Genomic DNA, 11,142 nt, shown 5'->3' on the forward strand with positions numbered 1-11,142 from the left:
CTGCAAAAAAAATGTTACCTTAAAGATGTGTGAACCCCTTTAGAATATCTTGGCTGGATTGCGGGGTCCTCCGCAAACAGAGCGAGGTGTGTTCTTTCTGGACGCCGTCGACCCAGCGGAGGACCCCTGACCATCACATTGGCAGGCTTACATCTGCGAGCCCCCAAACTAGCCGGATGTACAGTAAGCTGCCATCAATCACTCTCAGGCCCGGACTGGCCGTTGCAGGTACCGGGCAATCCCCCGGTCGGCCGCATGGGTGGGGGCCGGTTTTGGGCTCCAGGGGGGCGTTTTTGTTACAGGGCCGTTTTTTGCAGCATAGCTGCAAGCTTGTTCGTTGCTGCTCAAACAGGCAACAGCCGCACTGCTAATGCGAAAGCACACGAACAAAAGGCGTCACAGGTGCAGCAAGCAAAACGAAATCATTTTGGGGGGGGAAGTCCCATGAATATTTCTCAAACTGGGGGACATTTATTAACAAAATAATTAATAATAAAGCACATGGACCAAACATCGCTACAATAACTAGAGGGAAGGATTGTGGGGGAGGGGGTTCGATAACGCAATGACGGGTTTCGCTGGCCTGATAGTTATTTGGGGGGGCTTTCGGAGAATTCACCAGACCCAACGATTGCTACATTGGGATACAATGTATATTAAATATTTTCTGATACGTTGTTTTATCAACGATGGGTTTTTTTCTCCCTAAAACAGGAAGGTGTTTATTTGTACCTGTATCTGTATCCACAATTAAGCATTGAGGGTGTTTCAATTTTGTAGTAAAACATTACAAATAGAACAACATAAATTTGTGTTTGGTGTTTTTGCCACCTCTTCTTCCCCTTTTGAAAGTGTATGTTGTCTTCAGGAGTGGTTTTGCAGCGCTATTGATCTCAAAAGCTGCTCAACGGGGAAGGTATTGAATTCGGGCATTCCATGAAGTGTGTTGTAGACAATCATTCACAGATGGGCCAGGGTTCACGAATTAGGATTTTTAAAACTACAACAGCACCTTAGCTTGAATAATGATATTATAACGATGCTGAATGGTCACGACAAGAATGAACAACACGGCTATAGAATTAGTCGGTTGCAGCCTCCAGGGTCCGTGAGATGGCGTCTTTGCTCCCCAAAACAGTTACGCATTATACATTTTTATGTTACAACGGAAAAGGGTCTAAGCTTCCTATTGGTTGGAAATAGTTATTGACAAAATGCACGAATATAGGGTTTAGTGGTTAATTAACGTCACCCAAATATTAAGGCTCTATTATTAAGCGATGAATCGCAGTAGCCCCGCACTCCCCGCAGTGACGTTTTAATGAGACACTGTTAAACTCAGTTTATTATTATGAACCTTTTTTATCAGACAATCCTTTTAGTGACTTCAGGTTGGCTACTGTGGAGTGTGCTATTTAGCTGTCTAGAGTGTAAGAAAATATTAACATTTAATTCGACGTTTTTTTCTGTTTTGGTAAAAGTGTTAACTCTAAATGTCCTAGTTTTTAAGCACAGTTTGTGTTTTTTAAGGGAGTGTGGTGGCATAACTGGTACACCTTGGAGACTTCACGTAACAACACCATCGACTGCTCAGAATGTTTTATTTACGCTTCATGGGTTGGGTCCGCCCGACCCACTGGATCAAAACGGTTTATTAAATCTCCCCGTGCTTAAAAAAAAAAATGATTTTATCCTTCTGTAATCTAACATGTGCTCAGGTAAAGCGCTCCGATGCCTTCGAGCGATGCTCGCGCTATAGTAAACAGCAAAACAACAAAGGAAGTGTGTGCTTTGAACCCACGGTTATTTGTTAAGAGCAATATTCAAACACCTCGTGTACTAACGCCCAATACCCCTTTGGCAAAATTACCATCGACTACGAACGTGTGCTAAGGAAACGATGATATATCTAAAAAAAAAAAATACAAATCGCTCTTTTTATATGAAATGTCGTTCAGCACAGACTTTATTATTTTAATTTCGCTAGTTCGACTCCACTATAGGCGCACAAGCTCTACAAGCCAAGTGTGCACAGAGAAACAACAAGCAACAACGGATAGAAAATCTACGCATGGCAATCCTTTAAATAAGTAAATAAACATTATATATTTATAAAAACAACTTTAAAGTAAAGCAAAATTATAACGCGTCTTTTCAACATGAAATACCCACGAGAGTTAACGGGCTGGCGTTCGAACATGTCCGTGTTTTTGAGGCATCCTTGGGCCCTGAGAGGCCAAGGGCTCCTGGGCGGTACACGGTACTGGCCCCGGCAGTCCGGGGACGGGTGGCCGCGCGCCGGGCACGTGAGTCACTGTCCGTGGTGCGCACGGAGCCGGGCGCGGGGTGTGAGCAGGCACGCAGTGTGGGCACAGAGTGCGGGCAGGCACTGGAGATTCATGGCTCGCCCCTCTCCTCCCGCCGGCTCAGATGTCACATTCACTGTCGCTGGATGTGATGGAGATGGCAGAGGTGGCCGCCTTGCTGGACAGGCTGGCTGCGGGGCTGGAGGCGGTGCCCAGGGGTTCGAGGGTCCCGTCTTCGGCCAAGGAGCGCACCGAGCCCTGGGACAGGACCTGCTGCTGCAGCCTAGAAAGAGAAGGGAGACGAGTGAGAGCCCTGCTGGAGGCGAAGCGCCACGGATGCCCCCGGGGAGCCCTGAAGGAACTGACTACACACACACACGGGCAGAGGGTACCCATGCACCTCTGTGGTGATGCCCAAACACATACATACGGATCCAGTGTCAGGCTTGGTCCCTGGAGAGCCACACCTTAGGACGTTGTGTACTCACGATCTGAGCATCCAGGTTTGATTTTAAGGGACCCGCCCCCCCCCCCTTCTACACACCAGGGAATGGCTACCGACACTCTAAGTCACAGAGGAACTACCCTCTCACACCCCAGGGAGATGCCTACCCACACTCTAAATCACCCCCTCAAACCCCAGGGAGCTGCCTACCCACACTCTAAGTCACGGAGGAACCACCCTCTCACATCCAGGGAGCTGCCTACCCATGCTCTAAGCCACATGGGAACGACACTCCCACACCCTAGGGAGCTGCTTACCCACACTCTAAGTCACAGAGAAACCACACCTCCCATACCCCAGGGAGATGCCTACCCACTCTCTAAGTCACAGAGGAATCAACCTCTCACATTCCAGGAAGCTGCCTACCCACACTTAAGCCACAGAAGAACTACCTTCTCACACCCCAGGGGGATGCCTACCCACACTCTAAGTCACGGAGGAACCAACCTCTCAGTCTCACCCTCTAGGAAGCTGCTTACTCAGACTCTAATAGTTACAAAAAGGGGGTGGTGATGGACAGAGTATCTGAGTTAATCAGAACACTCCTACCCAGTCAACAGATCAGGGCTTGATCCATCACCGTTTTTTAGCTCACTGCACCATCCCAGTTCAGAACCTGGCTATTTTGTCCACCCTAAGCGTGGAAGGGTATACTCAGATGTGAGTCCCTTGCTCATTGCGCCATCAGGATTCAAGCAAGCCGGGCCGAAGACGCCTGAAATGGCAGAAACCGGTCCCCGGAAGCTTGTTTCCTTCCCAGTGTAAGAATTGGCTTTTGTAGTCTGGTCTGCCCTGTTCCCATGATGCACTGGGCCAGGGACAGACTAATTTGCATACAGCCAGGTTCTGAAACTGGGATGGTGCAATGAGCTAAAAAACGGTGTTGGATCTAGCCCTGATCTCTTGACTGGGTGAGAGTACTCTGCTTAATTCAGAGACTCTGTCCATCACCACCCCTTGTTGTAAATTATTACTCAGACTCTAAGTCACAAAGGAAATGCCCTCTCACATCCAAGGAGCTGCCTACCCACACTCTGTCACCCTCTCACACCCCAGGGAGATGCCTACCCACTCTCTAAGTCACAGAGGAACCAACCTCTCACATTCCAGGAAGCTGCCTACCCACACTTAAGCCACAGAGCAACCACCCCCTCAAACCCCAGTGAGCTGCCTACCCACACTCTAAGTCACAGAGGAACCAACCTTTCACACCCCAGGGAACTGCCTACCCATGCTCTAAGTCACATGCGAACGACACTCCCACACCCTAGGGAGCTGCTTACCCACACTCTAAGTCACAGAGGAACCAACCTTTCACACCCCAGGGAACTGCCTACCCATGCTCTAAGTCACATGCGAACAACACTCCCACACCCTAGGGAGCTGCTTACCCACACTCTAAGTCACAGAGGAACCAACCTTTCACACCCCAGGGAACTGCCTACCCATGCTCTAAGTCACATGCGAACGACACTCCCACACCCTAGGGAGCTGCTTACCCACACTCTAAGTCACAGAGAAACCACACCTCCCATACCCCAGGGAGCTGCTTACCCACACTCATAGTCACAGAGAAACCACACCTCCCATACCCCAGGGAGCTGCCTACCCACACTCTAAGTCACGGAGGAACCACCCTCTCACACTCCATGGAGCTGCCTACCCACACTACAAGCCACAGAAGAACTACCTTCTCACACCCCAGGGAGCTGCCTACCCACACTTTAATTTACAGAAGAACCACCCTCCCACATAGGAAGCTGCCTACCCACACACTGTCACAGAGGAGCCACCCTCTTACACCCCAGGAGCTGCTTAGCCACACTATAACTCATGAGAAACCGCCCCCTCACACCCAAAGCTGCTGCCTATCACACTTTAAGGCAAAGTAGAACCACCCTTTCACATCCAGGGAGCAGCCCACCTACACACTAAGTCACAGTGGAACCACCCTCTCACACTTTAGGACCTGCCTTCCCACACTCTAAGTCACAGAGGAACCACCCCCTCACACCTTAGGACCTGCCTTCCCACACTCTAAGTCACAGGGGAACCACCCCCCCACACTCCAGGGCGCTACTTACCCATACTCTAAGTCAGTGAGGAACCACCATTTCACCCCTCCCCCCCAGATAATAGCCTCCCCACACTCTAGCTTGCAGAGGAACCACCCTCGCACACCACAGGGAGGCATGTATTCACTTTCAGTTCCAGGTTTGATTACAAGGGACCAATCCCCCACCCCTCGCCAACACACACCAGGAGCTACAAACTCACACTGAGCCACCGAGGAACCACTCTTACACAGCTCCGGGATCTGTCTACCCAATGGACCCCTTTCCCTGGGAGCTGTCCATCCACAAGCCGATTTCACTGCTCAGATTTACCCCAGAGGAGCCACCCACGCACACTTCAGGGCAGAAGTCCACCTGTGAGATGATGAACAGAGCTGATCTCTATGGAGCCACATAGGGGGAGAGCCCCTACTCACATTCACAGCTCCAGGCCGAATACCCGGGGAACAACCCGCTCGCGCCTGCAGGACCTGTCCATCCACAAGCTGAGCTCGTGTCTCGGGTCTGTGCACTGTGGAGTCACCTTCAACTCTGGGGGGGGGGGGTCCATCCACTAGGTAAGCTGCACCCCACATATCTGGCCTCAGGGAGGAAAGCCGCTCTCAGATCATGAACTGCAGCCATTGCTTCCACGCCAACCGTGGGAGCTGTCACTACAGTCACAAGCAGGGACAAGACATTGTCTTCTGGCTAATAGAAGGGATCTCAACCCAGTGATCCCTGCGGTTCACAGGCAGAGCTTCCAACCAGCGTCCCCCGACAGCACCCACAATTCACAAAGGAGAACCCCCAGCAGTGACTAACCTGACCAGAAAGTGAACAAGCAGTGCCTCCGTCGAATGCCCATGGTTCAGTACCCCTGACAAGTGCCACCCAGCATCTAGTTCCTTACACAACCACCATATTGTAGAAGCAGAGACCTCGATCCAGCACGAATATGTAGCACCCACAGCACAAGGACCCGGGCCATCCATCGAAGGCAATCAGCAGCACCCACACCACAGCCTTTACATGCACTGGAGCCAAACCTTATACCCACAGCACTTACAAGCGATGCCCCCAATCAAATGTTCATCCGTCACATCACCCACAGATCACAAGAGAGCACCCCCACCTGATGTTTCTTGACAGCACTCTCAATAAAACACTCACAACCACGTGCACCCCGCCGAATGTCTATCGACAGCCACCGCGACAAGCAGGATCCCACGCAGTGCAGTCTAATATCACCCGCAGTTCAACAATTGAGAAGTAAACAAGCGCCAATCCGCACAAACGCAAACACCCAAAGCAGCACAATAAGAGGCTGAAGCAGGCTTCGGCATCCACAGACTCTCCAGGCAGTGTCCATCCATGCCAGGCTCCAACACTCACAGCACCCTCACCTGCCAGTCACAATCTACTCCAAACTCCTGGAGGCAACGGACCCCAAGCAGCGCTCAACCACGCTAAACTCCAACCTACACCCACAGTCACTGCCCACCCACGCCAGGCTCAAACATTCACAGGAGTCCCAACTGCGGCCCTTCCAGCCCAGCTGTCACACTCACAACCAGGGTCCGTCCACGACAGACTCCCACAACCACCAGACCCCAAGCGGAGCCCATCCACGCCAGATACAAACACCCACACACCTCTCCACCAGTGCCCTTCACACCAGACTCCCACACCCAGAGGGCACCGCAGCTAGTGGTAGTCCGTGTCAGACGCCCAGAACCACCGGACCCCAAGCGGAGCCCATCCACGCCAGATACTAGCACCCACACATCTCTACCAGTGCCCATCCACACCAGACTCCCACACCCAGAGGGCACCGCAGCTAGTCGTAGCCCATCCAGCCAGATACGAGCACCCACACATCTCTACCAGTGCCCCCACGCCCAGAGGACACCGCAGGTTGTCCACCCCAGACTCCCACAACCACAAGACCCTAAACATGATACAAGCACCCACACACCTCGCCACCAGTGCCCCACCACACCCGACCCCCACACCCAGACGACCCCCAGCCAGCGCTTGTCCACACACCTGACGGATTCCCACGCCCGAATTGAAGCCTGCACGCCTGATCTTTGTTTTGTTGTCACCAGAGACTACAGCGAAATACAATTTCTCTGAACCGTCCGCTCTAAACCCCGCGCTCACACTGGCAGGCGATTCGGGGGGCATTGAATACACTCACTGAATCTGCCCTAAAAAGACAGCAGAAGCCAGAACGCTGCAGGGGCAGACCTGGGATGGACGGTGGAGAACTGCTTTTTGTTGTTTCACGTACAGTGCGTGTTTTCCTATTTCACAACGTGTTATTTACGAATAAAAGCCCTTTTCCCGTTGATGTCCAATATTCGTTATTTTCCGAGCTATGGACGGAAACAGACTCCTGCCCCAGAGCTAGCCACAACAGTGCGGGTCACCGATCACGACTGTTTGTGCTGCTAACAGTGTGAACAGACATACCACCGTTTCATGATAGTTTTCCAGCCAGCGATATACGCATTTCATGCCAGATAGCGAAACGGCAAATCATAGTAAACCGAAGCGTTCTTCTGCACAGCTGAGACTTGGTCCGCCTCGCTTAAATATAGCGGGCAGAAGAAAACGGCACCCCAGAAAATGGACGAGTCCAACACAGAATTGTGAACGCACGTCGCGGGTAACATTTTTCAACACTAGCATTGCGCGCTGCCGATTTAATATATCGGCCCTGCGTGGGCAATCGATATATCGATTTTAAGATTAGAAAATTGCAGTGTTGCCCGACCTGTTCCTTGTGTACAATAGGAACAATTCCAGCCTTGTCGAGGCCACAATGAACCCGGTCTTAACCATGATAAGATAAACACTGCCCTTGTTAAGGAGCCAGCGTAATATACCAACGCGTACATTTAATTGGGTATTTGTAGCGTATGGATTATTGTCATTATTTTTGTTAAACGTGTCAGCCCTGCACGTGTTATAAATCACCTCTCCACTAGCCTATACAAAATAGGTCACTTCCTGGCACAATTAGGAATTTACCTGATCTTTTAGGCAATTGGTCAATAAAAAATGGACATTGGCCATTTAGAAAAAAATCGACAAAAAATATTCAAGAAAGCTAATGCATATTTTGCAGTGTCCCTTGCAGGACCACATGTCTCTTATTCCGGTAGCTATTAAGACCCGGTTGCGACAGAAGAAAGTGGGCCCACGATACTAACACACGTGCTAATATATTTACAAGATTGCTTATCTTGCAAGAAAAATATGCAGCCTTGTGGAATTTATATCAGATGTATTAAATGTGGACCGGCACACCGATTATTAAAATTTAGGTACAGAGGGATTATAAATCATGGAGTGTTTGGGGGTGAAAACAAATGTTGAAATCTCAGACGTGCAATACATTCTAACATAATTGCACTGTTAGAAGGCGTCGGAATGCACGAGGTGGGCGACGAATATTGTATTTTAAGACCTAGATTGCGGCAAGCACGGTGTCACTGCAATCGCCCGAGCGTGACGATCGAGTTTGGCCGCGGTCAGTCGGTCTTAGCTGTTTCTTCTGTCTGTAAAAAGGGACCCCCAGCAATGCACCTCTCTCCTGGGGGCTGCGGCGGCCCACATGGGTACCTACACTGCCCCTAATAATGACAACACGAGCCTCGTACTTGGAAAAATGACCCCAGCTGTACTCAAGTTCCCCTCACCTATCTTTCAAAAGTCTCAGAGCTGCCTCTAGGAATGCCAGCACGTCCCCAGGAGTGCCACACTGGCCGCACTAGAGGCTGCGCGGCTCGAAACGAGAATAGCGCCTCTCCCCCAGGAATATCAGTAGGGACCCAAGAGATGTCAGTACATTCACTCCTCACCCTGTCGGCAGTGCCAGAAGGATTTCCAGTATCCTTCTCAGAGGAGTGCCAGCATGTCCCCCCTGCCCCACCCCCAAGCATGAGAAACAGTCCACAAAACGCCAGCTAAGTCCCCAAAAAGCGCCAATATCTCCCTCTTGAGTATCAGCTTGACCCCAAGGGTGGTAGAACACTCCCCAAACTCCAGCATGGTGACAGACACCCCTCCTCGCCCACCCACGCCACCGACCTGTTCTTGGCGGCGGCTGCCCGGTCCCGCTGGCGACGGTTCTTGAACCAGTTGCCCACCTGCGTGGGGGTGAGTCCGGTGGCCTGCGCCAGCTCGCGCTTTTTGCTGGGGTTGGGGTAGGGGTCCTGCAGGTACCACTCCCTCAGCAGGTGCCGGGTGCGCTCCTTGAAGCAGTGCGTCTTCTGCTCGCCGTCCCAGATGGTGCGCGGCAGCGGGAACTTCTTGCGCACCCGGTACTTGTCCACGGGCCCCAGGGGCCGGCCCCGCAGCTTCTCGGCCTCCTGATAGTGCGCCTCCAGCCACAGCGCCTGCAGCTTGGCGTGCGAGTCCCGGCCGAACTTGTGCTGCTCCAGCAGCTGGTAGAGCTCTCGGAAGTGGCCGCTGTGGAAGGCCACGATGGCCCGAGCGCGCAGCACCGACTCATTCTTGTTGAGGGCCTCGCAGGCGGCGGGGGCCACGGGCAGAGACCACAGGAAGCGGCCCAGGCGCTCGATGTCCCCGCTCTCCTCCAGCGTCTCACACACGCCGGCCACTTGCTGCGGGCTGAAGTTCAGCATGGGCAGCTGGAACATCGGGGAGGCTGGCCGGGGGTCCGAGACTCCACATGTAAGACTGGGGCCGGGAAGGGGTGGGGGAGAAGAGGGCTGACCCGAGGAGGGAGCTCGGAGTGGGCAGAGGGCCGCCCCGGGGAGGAAGCTTGGAGGGGTCAGAGAAGGGCCCTGTATAGGAGAGGACGCGCGGGGTGCGCAGAGGCTCGGGGCCACAGGATGCACTGGCAGCTCCTAGCGCCGGCAGAGGAAAGGCAGCCACCGCGCTGCTGCCAAGACAAGAGTCTGTGCCCACACCCAGTCGCACTTTCTATTGGAGCGGGCAGATTGGTCCTGCGGTTGCCATGGGTACCTGTCAATCACTGTCACAGTTTGCCAATCCAAACAAGGCAGCGAGGGGATATTTCAGCACCTCCCCGATCCGACAGCGCCCAGCGAGCGCTCAGAGAGGCGGATTGTCCAGGGGCTGACAGGGCCAGCTGGAGCGCACCGGGTGTCCAACCTATGGCATCAGTCAGTCACTGCAGTGCCAGCTTGAGAGCATCGCGTCAGAGCCCGTGGTAGTGCCTGCCCCAGAGCATCGGTGTCCAGTCTTCGGCATCAGAGAAATGTATACTATGCCAGACTAGCCGCATCGGTGTCCATCTGACAGCATCTCTGCCAGCCCCCACGGTGCCAACCGGGGAGCGGCGAGTATTAATCCTGTAGTGCAATAGCCAACCACTGAAGTGCTATCTCGAGAGTACGGGTTGCCCCCACCTCCAGTTACCAGAGTCAGGTTCACCCCAGATCACGGCCCCCAGACCATAGCAGCAGAGAGCATCACCGCAGTGCCAGTTGGAGAACAACGTCTACCGCATGTGACAAAATAACTGCAGTGCCTGACTGAGAGGCGCAAACCATGCCCCAGAGCCACACAGCCAAATGCCAGCTGACGTAATTTGAGCCAGTCAATGTAGAGACGGCCTAACAGACCTGGTTTCCAGCCTAGGCACCAGAGACAGTTCATTTTATTTATTTAGCAACAATAACACTTCGCAAACGATGTTTTAAATTGCCACATGTAGAGGTTGCCACATGTAATGGAAGAATGTAGGGTGATTCACGCGCAGAAATAATCGTTTAAGTTTAGAATAATTGTGCCAATGTGTCACGGATAATTTATTGAGTGGTCACAAATGTGTGAGTGACCAGACTGTGGAGGACCAACACATCAACATGTGAGTATGTATATATTACATATGTTCTATACGTAACTCGACATCTATGCACTTTAATTTAATTATATATAATATATATATATATATATATATAAATATATATATATATATATATATATATATATATATATATATATATATATATATATATATATATATATATATATATATATATTCACTGAAAAAAACATAGGTTTCAGGCCTTATATAGTTAGGAATTAGCTTTTAAAAAACCTTTGAAATTCACTCAAAAAACCATAAGTTTTAGGGGTGTTATAGTTAGCTGGACATTTCACTCATACAAAACCATTGAAATTGCTCCTATATAGTTAGTTGTTTTTTTTAAATTTTATTTTTAAGTTTGATTTTATTGAAAATAAGAGATAAAGGGGGATGGGGAAGGGAAAG

At 51.3% G+C, this 11,142-nt stretch overlaps 1 protein-coding gene across 1 annotated transcript; it reads right to left on the reverse strand.

The window, feature by feature from the left end:
- Positions 1 to 2,426: 2,426 nt before the first annotated feature.
- On the reverse strand, positions 2,427 to 9,538 carry SIX6 (SIX homeobox 6). Its single transcript, XM_078662089.1, has 2 exons — positions 8,967 to 9,538; positions 2,427 to 2,589 (listed from the first exon to the last, which is right to left on the reverse strand). The coding sequence occupies exons 1-2, from the start codon at positions 9,536 to 9,538 to the stop codon at positions 2,427 to 2,429; spliced, it is 735 nt and encodes a 244-aa protein (XP_078518215.1).
- Between the last annotated feature and the right edge of the window lie 1,604 nt (positions 9,539 to 11,142).

The sequence above is a fragment of the Lissotriton helveticus genome, chromosome 9 (genome assembly GCF_964261635.1).
Source record: "Lissotriton helveticus chromosome 9, aLisHel1.1, whole genome shotgun sequence".
In the NCBI taxonomy this organism is placed as follows: domain Eukaryota; kingdom Metazoa; phylum Chordata; class Amphibia; order Caudata; family Salamandridae; genus Lissotriton; species Lissotriton helveticus.